Here is a 20,890-nt window from a genome sequence, read left to right on the forward strand (position 1 = left end):
ACTACCTTCTTCAGTAGTAGGTGGTGATTTGTATGTGCCCATTGTAGGATAAGGAGTTGTAGGAGTTACTTTTTGTGTTTCTTCAGATATTTCAGTAGACGGTGATTTGTATGTGACAGTTCCCGGATATTTAGTTGGAAGCAATGTTGTTGGTTCAGTGGAGACACTACCTTCCTCGATAGAAGGTGGTGATTTGTATGTGACAGTTCCCGGATACATAGTTGGAAGCAATGTTGTTGCTTCAGTTGAGACACTACCTTCTTCAGTAGTAGATGGTGATTTGTATGTGCCCATTGTAGGATAAGCAGTAGTAGGAGTTGGTATTTTTTGTGTTTCTTCTGAAACTCCTTCTGTTCTTAATGGGTAAGTAACTGATTCAGAAGTTTCAGTAGTAGGTGGCGATTTATATGTGACTGTTTCTGGATACATAGTTGGAAGTAATGTTGTTGCTTCAGTGGAGACACTACCATCTTCAGTAGTAGGTATTGATTTATATGTGACTGGCTGTGTTTGTTTTGAAATCCCTTCAGTGTTGGAAGGGTACATTACTGATTGATAGGTTACAGTTTCCGTAGATGCTACAGTTGGTGTATAAATAGTGGAATGTGTTATTTGTGTTGTTTTAATTTTCGTTTCTGTTATTCCTTCTGTAATGCCTGGTTTTTTTGTAACAGGATAAAGTTTTGTTGAACTAATAGTTGTATATTTTTCATAGGGGATAGTTGAAAAAGTATGTGGGCTACTTTTTGCATGTTCTCCTTCAGGTTCTGGTTTTGTTAAAGGAGTGGTTATGCTTTCAGTGGGTTCTATAGTATAAGTTTGCTCCTGCGGGTACTGGGTTGTAACAGGTAATATTGTTATGTCAGTTTGTTCAATTTTCTTAGTAGGTATGTGAGCAGTTGACTCTGTTGGGGGGATTAAGGTTGGAATAGTTTTTGTTGGTTTTGCCAAGGTGTAGCAGTTTATGTTAGGATCACCTTCATAACCTATTTTACAATTACATATAATGTTGTGTGCTTGTACTGAGCAAACCGCATTGAGACCGCATATGTTGTCGGTTGTGCATGGATTGGTGCATTCTCCTTTCACGCAGGTTTGTGTGTCTGTGCAGTTAATATCCGCTGTACAGCTGACATTTGCTGTGAATATATAATATGGCATTTATATACATTTTTATTTCTAATATTTATTAAAAGCTATATGAATTTTAAAGTTGATTTCCATTACCAAAGTATTTACAGTATCATAAATATCATTTTTAATTGCTGTCATGCTTGAATAATAAACATATTTACATTTGCAAATAAATTAGAGATTAATCACTAAAATCATTAAATTTATAATTTTAAAAAATAAAATAGTTATGTTTTATGTTCTTTTAAAATGTGTATTCTAAAAAGATTCAAGATCGATAAAAACAAACATGAGTATTGTTACATGATAAAATAGAGATTTTTTAACCAATTAAAACTATTAATTCTTCATTTTCCATACTGTTTCAAAATTACACCTTAGAATATACAATCCATGATATAAACTTCAAAATAATATGAAATATTTTGGATTAGAATGGTAAATTTGCAACTGTAAACAATGAAATTTAGTAATGGTTATATGTTTTAAATTTATTTTTGTGACTTTAAAATAAAATTTAAATGATCAATAAAGTTAAGAGTATTTAATTTTGGTCGTTCTGTTCTCCAATAGATGAATTAAATACTACAAATACTGGGAGTAAAGTATAAATAAATAAAATATTAAAATAACAGGAACATAAATATGTAATAAAAGGATGGTTCTGATTGGAACAGAACCACTTTTCTATCTCCTCCCTTCATACAAAATATGTGTCTAACATTTAGAATTTATTTTTTGTTATTTAATTTATTTTAACAAATTTTTGAAATAAAAATATTTAATTTAATTTAGAAGTTCAGTTTTATTTCAAACATGAAAGAACAATTTTTTTTAACAGAACTTTTTTATTCCGTAATTATACTTTAATTGACATATATCTAATTTCGAAAGAAAGTTATGTTACAATCGTCTGTTATTTTAATTTTTACTAAAGCAAACAATATGAACACTGGAATACTACTGTGTATCATACAACCAAAGTCTGTAATTACAATGCTATTTGTTAGTAGAAACATTAATAAACATAAATATTAGTATATGAAACTACAATAATAAATAATAGATATATTGACTCCAAATTACTCCTTTTTTTCTAATATATCAAAATATATTACGATAAGTTTATGAAGGTGCAACTAAACATTTGAAGGGTAAAAATAAGTAGCAAGATTCTTTCCCAATATATTTTTTAAATTAAGTTATAAAAGGAGACTTGTGAATATAGACACAATGGTTAGGTCTATATTCATCAAATATTAGACTGAGTGATGATATTTGTTATCATATAAAAATATACTCGAATAACCTTTAAAATTCAGTTTATTATTATTATTTCTAAAATGATTTTTTTTGACAGGCAGAATGAAATATTATGAATAATATAAAATTAGCATCTAAAAAAATTTAATTAATTTTTGACTAAGTAATTTATTTGGGTAATTTACTATATTTCTCTGAATATTTCTAGTCAGGAGCAAGGTATACTAGTGGATACCGTGTTAACTTTGATGTTGAATAAACCAGGTTCAAATCCTGGCTTAGGTTTCTCAACTATATCATGGCACAAAGTCAAATGGCTTATTTGGAGCAGAGAACTGAAACCTCACTGACCCACTTAAAGAGTTAACTCACCCTAAGAAGCTTAAAATAACAGACAATCAGGAGATAAATTAGCAGGTTGGAGGAAGGTCGAAAAGTAGGTTTCTGGTGTATTCTCCAACCATATATAGCTTATGATAGAACTGATCTAAGCTTTATTTGTGCCAGACATGGCTAGGTGGGGAGGATTTGTTTATTTTTATTTATGCTTATACTGTTTATTCCTCAAAACAGACTGAAAAATTTCTAATTTTTGAATTGAAAATTTATTATTGAGAATGATACCTTACTTTAAGTTAGCTATTAGCTATCTTTAGGAAAGGATCTTAGAATTACTAAATTATTTTAACTGAGTAGAAATAATTTAAATAGAAAAACTTAAATTCTTTTGCTTGAGTATAGAAAATGAATACATGGGAAGCTTATAATGCTTATAATTATGCACGTTCATTAGCACAAATGTATGAAATTCTAGGTTTTTAAATGAAAATAAAACATTAGTAACATTAGAATGAAGGAGTAATCATGACAATCAATAAGTTTACCTTTAAGACATCCGTATTTATGATCAGCAGTATATCCTTGGGGACAAAACTTGCAGACAGCTTTGTGATCTTCAACAAAGCAAGGGGCGTCTTGCGGGCAGGTCGCATTTAAACATGGGTCAACACATTGATAGCTACGACAAGCAAGGTTTGGAGGGCACCCTGCATTTTTTAAGCAAATTGAAATTTCAGCATGGCAATTTTTCATACATACACAAACTGGTCGATGGTTTGAAACTAAGCAAGCTCTATTATCAGAGCAATGGCTCAGAGTACATGGGCTCTGGCAATGGGAATGTATGCAAGCTTCATTAGAAGGACACTCTCTATCTTCCTTACATTGGGTCTGCTGTGGAGCACAACTAAGTTCACCAGAAGCACTTAGGGAGAAACCATATTTACATACACATTCGGCCCTGTGATTTCTTACTTGACATTTTTTGATTGGATCGCAAGTTGGGCCAGACATAAGACAAGGGTCACGGCACTCCCCCCTGTAGCAGGACAGGCTACTGGGACACTGACTATTAGTTTTACATTTCAATTCGAGAGGTACAGGGGTTGTGGCTTGGCATTTGGGGTCTGGGGTACAGGCTACTTGAGGGTCCCCAGAGTGGCATTGAGGGCAAGAGCAGCGCGCATGATGAAGTACAGGCTGGCAAAGAGCGTTCAACCCGCAAGACTCCCGTAGGCTGCAAACTTCTATACACTCCTGATTGATGCAAGCCTTCTCAGCAGGGCAGTCCTCGTGACTCTCGCACTCTACCGAGCCACAGTCAGCTCCAATCAGTACCACAAATCCAGTAATAATATGAGAGAAAGCAGATTAATGACTAAAGCAGCAGTTTCTGTATTTTTGCTTATTTTCTTTGTTCAGGAATCATAGCCATCCTTACTTAATTTCTATACATGACCTTAGTGGAATTTTTTCAATCCTACAGTATTTATTAAATGAAATGAATCTTTTAAAACAATGCTATTATAAAATCAATATAAATATTAAAAATTTTAGAATTGATTGATATAAAAATTTTAGGTTTGGTTAATGAGGATTCATTTAACATCATTACAAAAACCACAAGAATTTAAAAAATAAGATCAAACTAAAATGTTTAACTTAAATTGAACTTTTTTTTAAACTAAATAACAAAGTTAACTGTTAAAATAGATAACAATGAACATGGCACTACATAAAGCATGACACACCTTGCAACTAACTCCACCAAGTTACTTATAGAAATAATAGCAAGGGGAATTAAATCAATATGATTAATTTTCTAAGAAGGCACTATTATGACAAATAAAATTTTATTATTACTTTGAGTATAAAAAAAATTGCATGAAATAGGATCATTTCAGCCATTTAAATATAAATATACATATTTTTTAAATATATTATTAAAAGGAATAACTACAGATATATTAATTTATGAATTACAAAACAAAAACATTTAGAAAGTACTGCTTAAGAGAGGAACTGTGAAAGGATTTCAATCATGCTCTAATTGAAACATAAATAAATCAATGATACAATTGTAAATATCATTAAAGAAGAGAAGATTGAAAACAACAATAATAACTGAAAAATAAAAAAATGAAAAATAGTGAGACTAACAACCACAGACATTAAATTATTAACTAAACATAGAGAAGCTAATCCCATTGCCAAAATTAAGAAAATTTATTAACTACATTGTGAGACTGATCGCTTTCACAGTTCCCAATCTGCCTTCTCGTTAACTAAACCTAAACATATAAATAATTAAAAAATATAAATAATTTTATTCAATTAAATTGTAATAATTTTATATTTTGTAGGTTAATCTTAATAATACTAAATAGACTCTAAAATTTATCACTTGGAAAAAAATTCTACTTAATGAAAAGTTATTAGTGTCATTGGTATGAATACTGTTTAAATTGCTAACTAAAGTCAGCAAAAAGTCAGATTGGAATACTGTTTTTGAACATCTCACAAAAAATAAATAAATAAAAAAAAAAAAAAAGAAACCCAAAATAATTTAAATTTACACTATGTACAGTTCCAATCATAAGGACATTTCCCCAACCAAGTATAATAATTACACTGTACATTAAAGATAAAGCATGCTTTACACTATTCCGTTTAATTACATGCACTATTCACATTGAGAATGAGATCATTTTGTGTAGATTTGAGAGGCATTTGTGGTTCAGTCTTGTAGTATAGAATTACTGTATTTTTAAATACAAATATTGAATTTTGATAATAAGACAATGAAAGAGGGCGATTTGTGTTTGAATAATTAATTAAAAGTTTTCACTAACCTGGTTTGCAGTGAACATTTGGTTTTCCTTTTGTACCCGGAGGGCACTTACACTCAAATTCATCTAATTTAATTTCAGTACATTCAGCATTAACACCACAGCCTTGTGTTCTGCAGTCACCTTGCTTAATACCTACAAGAATTTATAGAAAAAAGAAACACAATAAAACTGTACATTAATAAATATCAATAAAAAAAAAAAATCGAAGATATAGAGGAAAATGATAAAAAAAAAAAAAAAAAAAAAAAAAAAAAAAATTAAGCTGTAAAAGAAGAAATATACATAACTGCCGAGAGAAATTAATTATTTTTTTTAAATGAATCGCTCCTACGAGATACCAAACTCTCTAATGGCATCTTGATCTGAATCACATAATCTGTTCCATTCCTTTATTATTAGATTAAACTAAATCAAAACAAATTTAGCTTTTTATATTATTTAACACAATTGCAGATTACTAACATTACATGTTACCTATGCCATCCTAGTTCTGAAATTATATTAAATACTTCTTTTATTAGCTTTTTATATCTATTATTATTATTGAGTAATCAATGATCATGCTAAATATTTTCAGGTGAGGTACTATTCTGACCTGTTTCACAGCAAATGGGTATAACAAAGGATTAGAGTCTCAAATGGATTTAGTGCTCCCAAAGAAATAAAGTGCCTAATCAATAGGGAATCAACCTAATTAAATTAATTTAGGCAGCACAAACCTTCTTTAAACACCAATATTAAAATTAGCAAATACAGTACTAAATGACTTTGCATTTTGGCTACTTTATGATGTTTAAAATAAAATCTATATTATATTTTTAGTTATCAAATAACATACAGTACCTAGAATGTGTTGTAGAAAATTGGTATTATTATTTAATTTGTAAATATTATAATAAAGAAAACAGTAGATGGCAACACTGCTTCTCTGACATGGATAGGAGGCTTTCCTATGTCTAGAGTCAGTCAGCAGTTGGCATCCATTTAAGGATGTTTTTGTCTTTTGTTACAAAGACTATTTACCCTCCCTAAATTCACAACAGAATGTAGAAACCCAGAAATATAATATAGTTTTTTTTTTTTAATTAAAAATGTTTTACACATGAATAGCAGTACACATGTAGTAACTGCCCAACAGTAAAGAAGACAAGAAAAATCATTGTATTGTTATTGTGTGCACGGAAATTCCGTAAATTTATTTAGAGTTTCATTAAAATTTAATGTTTAAAAAAACAATTCAAGAAACAAAAAAGAATAAATGGAAGTATAATGATTTACTAACATCTATTCTTTGGGTCCCCAAGTGGATATTCAGGAGGACACACGCACTGATAAGTATTTCCAGATGGTTTACAAATGGCATTCATTCCACATTTTATATTTGAACAACGGTCATCAACTCTCCTGTCTTGACAAACACAACCCCTGTAAGGATCCCCAGAGCAGCCAGGTGCACAACTGCATTCATATCCAACTGGTACATCTTTGCAACGAGTGTTTTGTCCACATGGGTTTCGGCTGCATGTATCACCTGTACCTAAAAAAGTATTTAATCGCTGAAAATTTGTTTTGACAACTTTTTTAAAAAAGAAACAATACCATTAGTAAATCAAAGTGTATACATATTAATAATAACATGGTAATGAGGTAAGAACTCACCTGGTTTGCAAACTACTAGAGGATTACCATGAAAACCTGGAGGACATGAGCAAAGTGCTCTGCGATTTTCAGCTTTGCATTGGGCATTTAGTCCACATGGTCTTCCTTGTAAGCAAGGATTTCTGCAAATATTATCATGACCACATGATTTACCTGTCAAAATAATAACAAAAATTTTAGAATTATAGATATTTGAATTGTTGGTATTTGAATCTTAAATATTATCCATCAACAGCTTGATACCTCCTTCACAATCTTCATCCTTTAAGCAAGAGAAAGGCTTGCAGGAGCGTGTTGGATCACCTCTCGTTCCTGCAGGACAAAGGCATACAGCCCTATGGTCTGAAACCCTGCATTCTGCGTTGATACCACAGGGGCTATGCTCAATATCACAAGGATTGCGACACACATTTTCTGTGCAGGATTGATCATTTGGACAATCATTATCTTTGAAGCATCCACTTGTGCATGCCCCATCTATGCAAATCTGACCCTATAAAATATCAATAATTGAAAACAAAAACATATCACTAAAAAACAGATTAATATTAAAAATTAAGATAATATAAATAACAAATTATAAAAGCTTACACTTTGACAAGGATTGGTTGCTGAACAGGTGGTAGAACAAAAACCTTTCAAACAGACTTGACCACAAGGACAATCCTTGTTTACCAAGCAACTGTTAAGACAATAGCCAGTGACTTTATCACATGCACAAGAACCATTACATCTTGTAGGGGGCTTGGTACATCCTACCAGGGGATTACCAATATAACTCTGGGGGCAACTGCACTGCACACCATGATTTACTACAATGCACTCAGCACATGAACCACAAGTTGTTGCAGCCTCACATGGATCTAAATAAAATACCAACAAATTTACTATAAATTAACAAAAATATTACTACAAATTACAAAATTATAAAATATTCATAAAACATATTTTTTTTAACAAATATTTTGTTTTTAGTAATTCAAAACATGAATTAAATAAACAATTTTACTTTTTGTCTACCTTAGGTACAGTACAACCGAGTACAAAAAATTTATTTTTTAAAAGAATAAAGAGATAGTCTGAAATGTGGTCAGAAAAATAACAACAAAAATTAGTGTTAACTATATATTTAGAGCATTGTTAAGCAGCCTTAGATAATATTTTGAAAAGATATTCTTCTGTCATTGTCCTTCATTTATGAAATCTTTTGCACTAAACTGATTTAATGAAACATTAGAGATAAGAAGAGGGAAGTTTTTTATATTAATAATTTTGGGAGAAAATCTGACGAAGGTATACAGACAACCAAAGTAAAATTTATTGCATGCAAAAGTCAAATTTTAAATTATATTTTTCAAAGACACCACATCTGATGATACCATTGTGGAAAATTGGTTTTATTATTTGATTTGCAATTAAAATGTTTATTTGTAACCTAAATACTTTGTAAATATAATTTTCAATATAAGAACACAGTTGATGGGAGCACTTCTTCAGACCATAGTTCGTTTGGGTCTGTTTGCTTAGATCCTCCATTAGTACAACATATACTCTTTGTTCTTTTTTTATAAAACCCTCCCTGATCCACATGCTCACAATATAACTGAAGACCAGCATTGTAGGATCGACTTATTGGGACACTTAACTTACATATATTGATAATATTTATACTAAATGTATTTTGCTTGGCTTACCTCGACATTGTTTATTTATGCAAGCCTGGTTTTTCGGACAAACAATATCACTCCTACATCCTAACTCACAAACTCTGTTTTCACAAATTTCACCTTTTCTGCATTTCGTATCACTATTACAGACTGTTTTACATATACCATCCAAGCACCTTTCATCTGACAAACAATGGCTGTCACTAAAAATCAGAAACATAAATTGTACTTAGATCTCCAATCAATATATTAAGACACAATAAATTTCCAAAAAGTAACTTACAAGCTGCATTTCTTAGTGCATTTATCTCCATAGCAAATACTGTTCTGAGGACAGTCTTTATTTGATGCACATAATAATGCAGGATGCTTGCAACTGATCTCAGGGTCACCAATGAGATCTGAAGAGCATTTGCATACCTTTTGGTGGTTTTTAATGGAACAGTCAGCATTGGTTCCACAAGCAGTTGGCGAGTCACATAAATCTGTAAAAGAGTTTTGTTTTATTAAGTTAAAGTATCAGGAGGAACATGAGGGTAATTTTTTAACAAGTAAGTACCTATGCATTTAGAATTAACACATGCTTTATCTTCAGAACAGTCAAAATCACTTCGACAACCAACTGTACAAATGAAGTCTTGGCAAAGCTCTCCAGATCGACAGTCATCGTCTTTTCTACAAATCGCTTTGCATACTCTAGTTTTAAGATCACACTTTTCATTAGCAAGACAGCCAGAATCTGATCCACAAACTGGGTGACATACTCCTGTGATAAATTAATTTTTTTAGATAGCTGTTTTAATAATTACTTATTGAATAAAATATAACTTAAGCATAGTTTACCTGACATACAAACAGTTCCAGATGAACAATCTCTGTTTTCTTTACAAGGAGGAGAAGGAGCACGTACACAAGCTATGTTTGGTGATGGGTTCGGGACGAAACCTGCACGGCATGAACAAACAGCTCTTTGGTTAGCTACGGAACAGGCAGCATTGGGACCACATGATGTTTCAAGACAAGGGTTCAAGCACTTGTTATCCCTACATGACTCTGAGGCACTGCAATCGTCATCTGAATGACAGCCAAATATGCACATGTTATGAAGGCATATATGACCCAGGAAACAGTCGTTGTCCACACGGCATGTTACTGAAACAGAATATCGAATAGGTTTGTTTGAGTTATGCTTCTGTAAATCTGATATAAATCTGTCAAATCAGTTATAATTATTAATTTTAACTTACAAATGCAATTTCCTTTCAAGCATTTTTCATTAAGAGCACAGTCATTGTCAGCTGCACAGTTCTGTCTGCAAACATTATTTACACAAGAGCTGTCTTTTGTGCAGTCTTCTTTCGCATGGCACGAAACAGGGACTACAGAATAAAATAAATATTAAATAGTTTTTTTGTTAAATAAGTAAGAAATGTAATACATTTGAAACAATATATAAAGTTACCTCTAACACATTCAATAAGCTCATTGCCAGTGAAGCCAGCTGGACAGGAGCAGTGCTTTTGGTGATCTATGATGTCACATTGTGCATTTAGTCCACAGGCACTGCTATCCAAACAAGGGTTGGTACAATGGCCAAGCAAGCACTGTTCCTCGAGACTGCATTCAGAATGAGATCGACAAGAACCTGAAAAACCAATTCCTTATTATTACCATACAGATATCTGTACCACATGCATATATATATTTCCATTCACACCTGCTATTTAACAAGATAAATATACTTTTAATACTTTATAAAATAATAAGTATCATTATTTAATTTTCAATAAATTATAAATAAATAGAAAGTTACTTACTTCTACACAGGTTTCCATGACATCTAGTATTATAGGGACAGTCATTGTTGGAATCACATTGAATTGGTTTAGGGCGGCAACCAACAATCAGATCTTTGGGATTTCCTTCGTAATCGGAGTTACAAGAACATACAGCATCGTGTGTCTTCGAAATACATTCTGCATTTGGTCCACATTTAGTTGTTTCACAAACATCTAAAAATATATTTTTAGTTAAAAAAAAATCATTAATGATATATTATTGTACTCAATGGATAATAAATCAGAGTTATATAATAAGATACTAACCCCTACATTTAGGATGACCATTAGAGACCACACAAATGGCTGCACTTGGACAATCCTCATTAACTGTACATTCCACAGGAGTAGAACAACCCTCTTTATAAGGATCACCAACAGTTCCGATTGGGCATAGGCATTTATAAGAACCACGTGAATTAGCACAGCTAGCACCAGGTCCACATGGACTTGACTCACAATAATCAACAATAGAACATCCTTGGTAAGCATTTCCTGAATAGCCAGGTTGGCAATAACAAACCTAACAAAACAAAAATATGGATTAAAAATGTATTTTTAATTTTCTAAATATTTATAATTTCTTAATGAAAATATTTAGTTTTTCCAACCTGCTTGTGACTTTCTGCTGAGCAAAGGGCATTCTGTCCGCAAGGATTTTTAACAAGGCATGATATTTTGCACATAAAATCCTCACACATTTTGTCATCCGAACAATCAAGATTTGATCTACATTCTATCTGGTGGCATCCAATCTGTGGGTTACCATGATATCCAGGTTTACAATTACAAATGGGTAGATGATTTTTGGCTGAGCATTCAGCATTTCTTCCACATAACACACTGCTTTCACAAACGTTTTCACAAATGGCCTGAAATATTATGAAGCAATGAATAATCTAAAACTTAATTAGAATATATTTTAACTTAAGGTGACCGAAAAGAAATATGACTAACCTGACCAATACTATTTGTTATACACCTCTGATGATCTTCACATTCACTATCTCTCTCACATTTCAGTTCTCGAAGGCATATGTTGTTTTGGCAATATTGGAAATCGGGACAAGTGGAATTGGAATGGCAAGTTGGCTGGCAGACATTTGAGATGCACAACTGATCACTAATACATTCTCTTGAACTACTGCAAACAGCTGAAAAAAAAATGAATATATACATAGTATTCCTGGTTCAAATATATCGATGCTTTCCTTCAATATTGGCACATATAATAAAAAAAAAATTTTTAAATTTTGTATTTGACCTATTCCATAAATTGTACCATATACAACCCTGTATCGTTGGTGCAGTCTGTAGTGTGACCCCTGTAGAGAAAGTACAGTTTACAGTATTATCTTCAGAATACCTTAAATTATAAATAAAATAAAAACTTTTTTTTTATATTTGTGCCTCTATCAAATCAATGCAGCGATATTTAGTCCAAATTTAAGATACAAATTAATATTGGTATACATACATAAGCAGATGCCATTATGACAAGTCGTTCCTGCCTGACATTGGGAATTCATACTACAATACTGTAGTTGAACACAGCCTAAATGAGGGTCTCCAGTTGTTCCTGGTCTACAGGAGCAAAGAGCATCATGATTGGCCGCTATGCACTCGGTATTAATTCCACAAACATTGTCTATTTTACATGGGTCAACACAGTGACCAGAGAAACATGCTAATGTTTCAGCACAATCTGTATGTTCACTGCACTCTAATTGGCTGCACTTAACCTAGAAAAATAAATGATAGTTATTATTAACTATACACGCAAGTTTTTTTTTCTATTTTTATAGATTTTGTTAACCAAATTATTTTTTAAGCACTGAACATATTAAAATTTTATAACATAATTGACTGTTTTTGCAAGAAGAAACTAAGCAAATAAATAATCAGATTTATTAAAATGAATCACTAACACACAGTAAGCCAGAAAATCCAGACGTCTTAATTCTATATGAGTCTAGGAGGTGCTAATGCCTTGCAAGGAGGTGTTAAAAATTATATTTTATAATTTTCAAGAGAAAATTAACTTCAAAGCACTTTAATTTAGTAAGCAATCATTAGCCTGTTTTAAGTAGATTGGCTATCTATGTTCTGTTCCATATGAAGTAATGTGATAAATGACGAATCTATGGAGGCTTTGTGATGCGTCTTTCCATTTCTGATATTCTAATCTTATACAAAATAAGCTTGTTTACAATGAAAACTGAAATTCACAAGAATTATTTGGACTTTCCTGAGATCAATTACTTCTATCATAGTTTTTATTTCATACTTGAGTTTCATATTAACTTGAAGGTAAATGACTCTATTTTCATGGTATTCATTGTGATTATGATCATGAAGACAATGATCTGGAGCAGTACATCCACATTCACATCATAATCAAGGTTTAATACAAACTAAAAATACTTGATATTTCATTAAGATTGTAAAACAATCATAACGTGTAATAGTTTGATTAGAGCTATAAACCCCAAACATTTTTAGTTAAATCATTTAAATTAAAGGCAATAACATGCATATCATAAATAACTTACATATCTATGAATAGATATGTAAGGATAAAGCAATCTGTTAAAATAAGTTCAAAACCTGTTCTGTCAGAATCACTAGATTTCCATAGCAACTAGTAATATAATAATTAAATATTTCTACAATATATCTTTGATGGGCGGTCATAAGAGCTTAAGTCGAAAATATGAACTTTTCAGAAGAGCAAAAACAAAGCTCTAAACATTATGTAAAATCTAATTATTTATATTTTTGTAATTGACATTTTTATAAAACAATATAGTAGTAAGTCTATCTGAAGCATAAAGACCTTATTACCAACTGGTAGCTCTGATTTGGTGCTATAATACAACATTATCTCCAAATGCTCAAAAATTGACTTAAGCCCTTATGGCCCCGCATCAAAGATATAAACTAAAATATTTAAAAAAAAAACACAATAAGAAGGCAATAACATTATGTTGGATATATTAATAGATAAAAGTTTCACTAATTTTAAGTTCATTTTATTAGTTTAATATAAATAGATTAAAAAATACATAAGTAATTTATATACTATGTACTATTGTTAAAAAAAATTCGTGTTTGTACTATATTAAATTTTACCTTTGGATCACCAGTGGTGCGAACAGGGCATGAACAAACAGGCATGTGATTAGAAGTTTTACAAATTGCTTTTTGTCCACAGACATCGGCAGTAAGACAGGGGTCACGGCAAGTTTTTTCAATACATGCTGCTGTTAAAGGGCAATCTGAGTTCTTGGTACATTCACCCGGCTTACGACAACCTCCATGTACAGCATCTCCAATGAGACCACTTTCACATGCACAGGAGTAGCTTCCTACTGTATTTATACATCTGAAACAAGGATAAATTCGATCAAAATTGCATATAAAAATGAATATTGGAATGTAAAAAAATAGGAACCACAGCATATTAAAAGGATGGATCACATTTCAACTTACACTGCTGTAGGATGACAAGGTTTTCTGAAACATTCATCTTCATCAATACATTTATTTTCTACCAAAGTAAAACCGGCAAAGCACTCACAAAGACCTTTGTGGTTTTCAGATTTACATGCTCCAGGGCCACAGTTTGTCAAATCACAAGGATCTAATCATGCAAAAAGACATACAAATTAATTTTTTTTGGAATTTCTGGGAAAAACACAACAGTAATTTAAAGAAACATACTCATGCATTTGAAGGCTTGACTATCACAGAACTTGTCCAGTGGACAGTCTTCAGATGATATACATTCTACTTTGAAACAGCCAATACTCGGGTCATGAGGATCCCCTAAAAATCCTTGTGGACAAGAACAACTGAGTGAATGACCATGTACTTGGCAAAGAGCTTTAGGACCACAAGGGCCTTCCTTTGTCAAACGACAAGGGTCAGTACATTTTCCTTCATGGCAGATAAGAGATTCATGGCAATTATTATCATGAAGACAATGATCTGGAGTAATGCATCCAGGTTCACTATATGGATCACCGACACGGCCATTTTCACATGTGCATTTAAATGAACCAGGTGTATTGTCACATTTTGCTGTAGGATGACATGGATTTTCCAAACATTCATCTAAATCTTGGCAAGTGTTACCTTCAAAAACATAACCAGAGCTACATCTAAAAACAAAATAAAATAAATTAATATGTGACTCTATGTATTTTAAAGTTAAAGTTTTAAAATAGGAAAAGTATCTCTTCCTCTTAAACATACTTGCATCTGTTGTTAAGACAGAATTGGTTGTTGGAACAATCAGAGTCTGAAGTGCATCCAGGTTTACAGACAGCATTAATACATAACTGCCCTGGTAAACAATTGCTAGCAGCAAAACATATCTTCACACATATACCATCGCTGCATCGTTCTCCTGTAGCACATTGATGATTTGCAGAACATTGTGCTTGGCAGTCACCATTGATACAAATTTGTCCCTTCAGGCAGTCCTCTGAACTAAAGCAATTTCCAAGTTTGCGAATACATCCTTGACCAGGGTTTCCGATGAATCCAACAGGGCAATGACAAATTGTGACATGATTTTCAACATTACATAAGGCATTATCACCACATGCCCCTTCAGTTCCACAAGGGTCTAAACAAAATACAAGATTAACTTATAAATTATCGATTTTCATTGATAAAGCTATAACAATTGAAGATTTTTTTCATTTCATTACCTTGGCACTTATTATTGATACATGCTTTTTCATAAGAGCAGTCTTTATTGCTCCTGCACCCTATCATGCACATCCCATTAACACATGCTTGTGCCTCCAAGCATTGGCTATGAGACACACATGGCATTTGGCATTTGTTTTGAATACACCTCTCACCCACAGAACAATCCTTTGAAGATCGGCAAATTGCTGTAAAATTAATTGACCAATGTTAAAAATTTGCAACACAAAGGATATAAATATATTTAGAATAACTATTCAAAATTACCTCTACATTCATTATTTAAACATATGTCACCGAAGCAGTCTGAGTCAGTCACACACTGTGAGGCTGTTCTAACACATGGAGAACGTGCTCCAGTTGAGGCTGGTTGAAACTTAGGTGGACAAGAGCAAACAGGCTTTTTGTTGACAACAGTACATATTGCATTAGTACCACAAGCCTGTTCGCAGGGATCAACACAACGTCCATTTTGACAAACTGAAGATTCAGGGCAATCATTATCACCATTAGGACAGCTGCCTTCAGTTATACAACCCCCAGAAATAGGATCTCCAACAGTATTTGGCGGACATTTGCACCTATATCCAACTGATGGTGCTGGTTCACATATTGCTGAAGGATGGCATGGATTCACTTCACAAATATCCATAGGCTCACATTCGATTTCAGGAACAGGTTTAGGTTTGAATCCTGGAGGGCACTGACATACAGCTCTGTGTGCTTCACCAATACATACAGCATTGTCCCCACATTTATAGTTTTCGCAAACATCAAAACATCGATTGGATAGCCTATCACATAATTGATGGTGGGGACAATCGGTATTAAAAACACAATGGACCTGCTTGCATCCTGTGGTTGCTGGGTCTCCAAGGTAAGGGCCTGGTGGACATTGACACTGGCCAACATGGTTGTTTGCCACACAAATTGCACCTGCTCCACATCTCACATCCTCACAAGCAAGACGGCATGACATTGCTCCATTCCTCCCTTTCTTACATTTTTCAGTTTCCATACATTGTGCATCTTGTGAGCAGGTATCTTTAAGTGCTGGTACACATCCATTACGATCGTTAGGGTTACCAGTGTAGCCAACTGTACATTGACAGAGGCCTTTGTGATTACCAGAGACACATTTTGCATTAACTGGACAAGTGAAACCCAAACAAACATCAAGACATTTTGAAATTCCTAAAGGATCTGGACTGCATGATTCCTTGTCCTTACAGTCACTGTCTGATTCACATTCAGGTAATGAAGGTTTTTCGCAAGTTGAATGAATGGGATTTCTGATGTAGTTCTCTTTACATTTACAGGCTGTATTACCTTTGTCATCCACAAAACACTCTTCATTCTCCCCACATGCTATGTTCCAGCATTTATCAATGCATACCTTCATCCCTTCCAGATTCATGGCACAAATTCTTCCAGAAGAACAGTCCTCATTGTTTCTACACTCTTCCCTAGGAACTGCTCTTTCTTTCTGACATCCAAGGGTTAAGTCACTGGGTATTCCATCATATCCATCAGCGCATATACAAGAAGACCTATGTTTATCGGATACACAAAGAGCATTTGGACCACACTGAATTTTCTTACAAGCATCTAAACACTGACGAAAACCTTTACCCTGTTGGAAACAAATTTCATTATTTTTGCAGTCAAAATCATTTGTACATTGTCCTTGAATCTGGCACCCTTTCTTCAGATCATTAGGATTGCCTGAAAGACCTGGAGGACAAACACACTTTCCTGAAACACAAGCTGCTCTAGGTCCACACTTCACACCTTCACATTGATTTTTACACCTTCCTCTTTTACAGGTATATCTAAAACAAAAAGAAAACAAAACATTTTTAGAATAATTAATTAAGAAAACCATGGTAGAAAACAAAACAATAGAAATCTTCTGGCTTACTCAATAGGGCAAGGATTATTTTTACTGCAACTACATGTTAAAGGATCTTGACAACCTTGTGGAGCAAGTCTCATGCAGTTAGAAAATGGATTTCCAATATATCCTTCTTTGCATTGACAGTCATAACTCCCGGGTGTATTGATACAAATGGCATTAGCACCACATGCTTCACCAATACACTCATTGATATCTGTTTGAAAATAAAATATCAATCAAAATATTCTTATTTTCTTATGATATAATCAAATCTGTCAAATATTGATACATACCCTGGCATTCAACATACGGATTGCCTTTATAGCCAGGTGGGCAAAGGCATTCTAGATTGTTGATGTCTTGTCTACACAAAGCTCCTTTACCACAAGTTGATTTAGTGCATGTTTGAATTAACTCTTGTTCCTTGCATTCATCATAAGGATTACCTGAAGTGCCTGGATTACATATGCAGATATTTTCATTTATTCCATATGAACAATGGGCATTCTTTCCACAACCAGGCATACACATTGGAACTGCAATAGCTACAAAATGAAAAAAAGGTAGATGTACATGTACTGCAATCCCATACAAGAGAAGTCAGCATATAGCTTGAGAGCAAAATATCTAATTTTGTACTGAAAAATCTAGGTAATATAGAAACAAAATATATAAATACATTACTCACGTGGCATACAAACAAGATCAGGATTTCCAATAAAAAGAGGGTTGCAAACACACTGGTTTGTTGTCGGATCACAACTAGCCCCTAGGCCACAAATAACACCCTGACATTTTTCTTTACACCTGCCTGAGATGCAGGTGTAACGAGGTGGACATGGTTTAGACAGAGAACAAATATCTTGTGAGCACTCCCCACCAGCAAAAGGATTTCCCCTTGTTCCTTCAGCACATTTGCATGTAGGTCCAGTGGATGTTACTATACACTGAGCTCCTTTTCCACAAATGAATCCAGAACAGGCTAAAATTTTTACAAAAACAAATTGTTGAAGCAATATTTTAGTAAACTATTTCAAGGGAAAATATAGATTTTATGAACTGACTAATAAGACCAAATCAATCTTTCTGGGCTAGTAATGTATAATAAATGTAATAATTATATCAAACTTTGATATGTAATTGACTTGTATTCAAGTTAAGCTGCTTTTCAGAAACTTTTCATTTTATATAGAAAAAATAATTCAAACCAAGTCATAGGATCTAGAATTACAGCAAATTGTATTGATGATATTTTACATAATTTATGTGTTTTAAGCTTACGAGAAATACAGTCGCCATTGGGTGATTCAATAAAGCCAACTGCACATCGACACCAAGCAGCATGGTTTTCTGGCTCACAGTATGCATTTCTGCCACAAGGTAAAGAGTTGCATGGGTTTACACAATTACCATGCATACAGGCTAATTGACCAGCACAGTCATTGTCAGTAGTACATTCTGTTTTGGCTTTAGATTCGGTGCCTATAAATAAAACAAACTTCATTATAATTTAAACGATTATTTTAAGGTAATTAATTGAGTAAGAAGCAATTTATAAGACATAAATATGAAAAACTAATCAATTTACTCACAGCCAAGTCGATAAGGATCACCGCTTGTTCCAATAGGGCAGATACATTTGTAAGACCCCTTTTCATTGATACAATGTGCTCTCAAACCGCAAGGATTCTTGAGACATTCATCTTCATCAACACAGCCCTTGAGAGGATCACCCTTAAAGCCAGCTGAGCAGAGGCATTTAGGTGGGTCACTAGGAGTACATTTTGCATTAAGACCACAGGGGAATCGGTCACATGGGCCTGAAGGATAGAAAAATAAGTATGAACAATTAGAATATTACTCTGTAAAGCAAAGTATTAAACTTATTCAGTTAAAACGGCACCAATTAGGTAATTTATGGTTTCCTCTGTGATTGATCAACATGCAAACTTAAGACCAAAGTCGCCTTAACTAGGCATAGTCCACAATTTGTGAAAAAGTCAAATTGTTAATATAAAAGTATTGTTCACTGATGATGTTAAAACTAAAAGATTTTAATTAGAATTTATAAGGAACTAAAAAGTTTTAAAAATTGTTTTCAAAGATGAAAATTGTCACATACAGATGAAATATGATAATATTAATTCAATCAAAATAGAATAAAACCAAAATTGTTATCATATTAAAGTATTCTTAATATATTCAGAATAAACATCAAAATATAAAATTAATTAATTATTCAACTCACTTTTACACTTATTGTTGTCTGTGATGTCTGTAAAGTATGGAGGAGGACAAACACACTCCCCAGGTTGAATGCACTTCTCGTTGGGCTGACAGTCACTGTCAATTGAGCATTTCATTTGGTTTGGAGCGCAAGCTCGATAAGGGTCTCCAGAATAGCCATCTGGGCATAAGCATTTGAAGGAACCGTGGAGGTTGATACATTTGGCACCATAACCACAAATTCCAACTGACAAGCATTCATTTACATCTGTAAGGAAAGGATGTAAATGAGTCATACTGATAATAAAAAATATCTTGGTAAATGATATATTTGGAAATTAAAATACTAATTGACCTTTGCAGGTGCCATCTTCATTTTGTTCCATTCCTTTTGGACAAGCACAGTAACTTACTCCTCCAGTAATGGAAATGCACTCAGCTCCACTTGGGCACTTATTGTCAGATGAACATTCAGATAAAACACAGTCACCATTCACTACTTTGTAAGGTGGCCGACATCTGCACTCTAACGTGTTACACTCTGAAAAAATACAAAATAAATGAATTATATTAATAAATATAAATCTTATTAATGAATAGTATTTATTTTGTCCTTTCTTATGAAATATTCATTTTTTTTTTTATAAACATGAATTGATGTAATCTGATTTTATTAATTCATCAAAATATGCTCCTAGACATCTATAAAAAGTATAAAATGATTGTTTTCAAATCGCTGCTTCATAATAGTAAAAGATTTTAATGAATATAAATTTCTGGAAGATATTTTGTAAAGCACCTCCAAACATTCAATACGAATTATACTTCATACCAAATAATTGACTTTTTAAAAACATAGCTGAAAAGAGGTAATTAGTTTCTGATTGGTCAGGTGTATACTAAATTTATATGCTGTAGATGTTAAATATGACCTCACAAAACTCATAATAAATTGCAAATGCACTTAATTATATATTATGAATATTATCCTCAAAACTGACATTCAAAGTGATACATCTGTTTTCATACTAAAACATATAATTCAGCATTAATATAATTTTAGTTGATTAAAGAAAATGTAAAATTTATTAAATTATTTTGTATCAAAAACAAGAAATATTGTATTTTAAAAAACAATTTATAACTGATTAATTAACCCTTTGAGAATTAAATGTATAGTTAGTCTTCATCCATCCCCATATAACTATGTTTCAGGATAATATTATTACATAATATTCAAGTTTCTAGTACAAGGAAAAAAAATTATAATGAGTAATCTCATATTGAAAATACTTA

General features: G+C 32.7%; 1 protein-coding gene across 11 annotated transcripts in view; it reads right to left on the reverse strand.

The window, feature by feature from the left end:
• dpy (dumpy) overlaps positions 1–20,890 on the reverse strand; it is a 354,721-nt gene that overhangs the window by 93,751 nt on the left and 240,080 nt on the right. For 10 of the 11 annotated variants that reach the window (XM_067045457.1, XM_067045461.1, XM_067045460.1 and 7 more), the window contains 30 exons: positions 19,950–20,135; positions 19,617–19,862; positions 18,961–19,188; positions 18,650–18,850; positions 18,057–18,350; positions 17,662–17,913; positions 17,393–17,582; positions 15,739–17,303; positions 15,471–15,659; positions 15,010–15,385; positions 14,476–14,915; positions 14,245–14,395; positions 13,885–14,137; positions 12,230–12,494; positions 11,710–11,906; positions 11,364–11,624; positions 11,020–11,275; positions 10,732–10,926; positions 10,377–10,559; positions 10,162–10,293; positions 9,758–10,066; positions 9,474–9,680; positions 9,198–9,399; positions 8,942–9,117; positions 7,839–8,110; positions 7,491–7,740; positions 7,248–7,400; positions 6,871–7,125; positions 5,589–5,720; positions 3,282–4,043 (listed from right to left, as the gene is read on the reverse strand). In XM_067045457.1, coding sequence (XP_066901558.1) covers positions 3,282–4,043; positions 5,589–5,720; positions 6,871–7,125; positions 7,248–7,400; positions 7,491–7,740; positions 7,839–8,110; positions 8,942–9,117; positions 9,198–9,399; positions 9,474–9,680; positions 9,758–10,066; positions 10,162–10,293; positions 10,377–10,559; positions 10,732–10,926; positions 11,020–11,275; positions 11,364–11,624; positions 11,710–11,906; positions 12,230–12,494; positions 13,885–14,137; positions 14,245–14,395; positions 14,476–14,915; positions 15,010–15,385; positions 15,471–15,659; positions 15,739–17,303; positions 17,393–17,582; positions 17,662–17,913; positions 18,057–18,350; positions 18,650–18,850; positions 18,961–19,188; positions 19,617–19,862; positions 19,950–20,135 — 8,778 coding nt within the window. The remainder of the gene's footprint in view (positions 1–3,281; positions 4,044–5,588; positions 5,721–6,870; positions 7,126–7,247; positions 7,401–7,490; positions 7,741–7,838; positions 8,111–8,941; positions 9,118–9,197; positions 9,400–9,473; positions 9,681–9,757; positions 10,067–10,161; positions 10,294–10,376; positions 10,560–10,731; positions 10,927–11,019; positions 11,276–11,363; positions 11,625–11,709; positions 11,907–12,229; positions 12,495–13,884; positions 14,138–14,244; positions 14,396–14,475; positions 14,916–15,009; positions 15,386–15,470; positions 15,660–15,738; positions 17,304–17,392; positions 17,583–17,661; positions 17,914–18,056; positions 18,351–18,649; positions 18,851–18,960; positions 19,189–19,616; positions 19,863–19,949; positions 20,136–20,890) is intronic. The other variant, XM_067045462.1, reaches the window with a different exon arrangement.

This window comes from Halyomorpha halys, unplaced genomic scaffold, assembly GCF_000696795.3.
Source record: "Halyomorpha halys isolate HHAL.00 unplaced genomic scaffold, Hhal_1.1 Scaffold134.1, whole genome shotgun sequence".
Taxonomy (NCBI): Eukaryota; Metazoa; Arthropoda; class Insecta; order Hemiptera; family Pentatomidae; genus Halyomorpha; species Halyomorpha halys.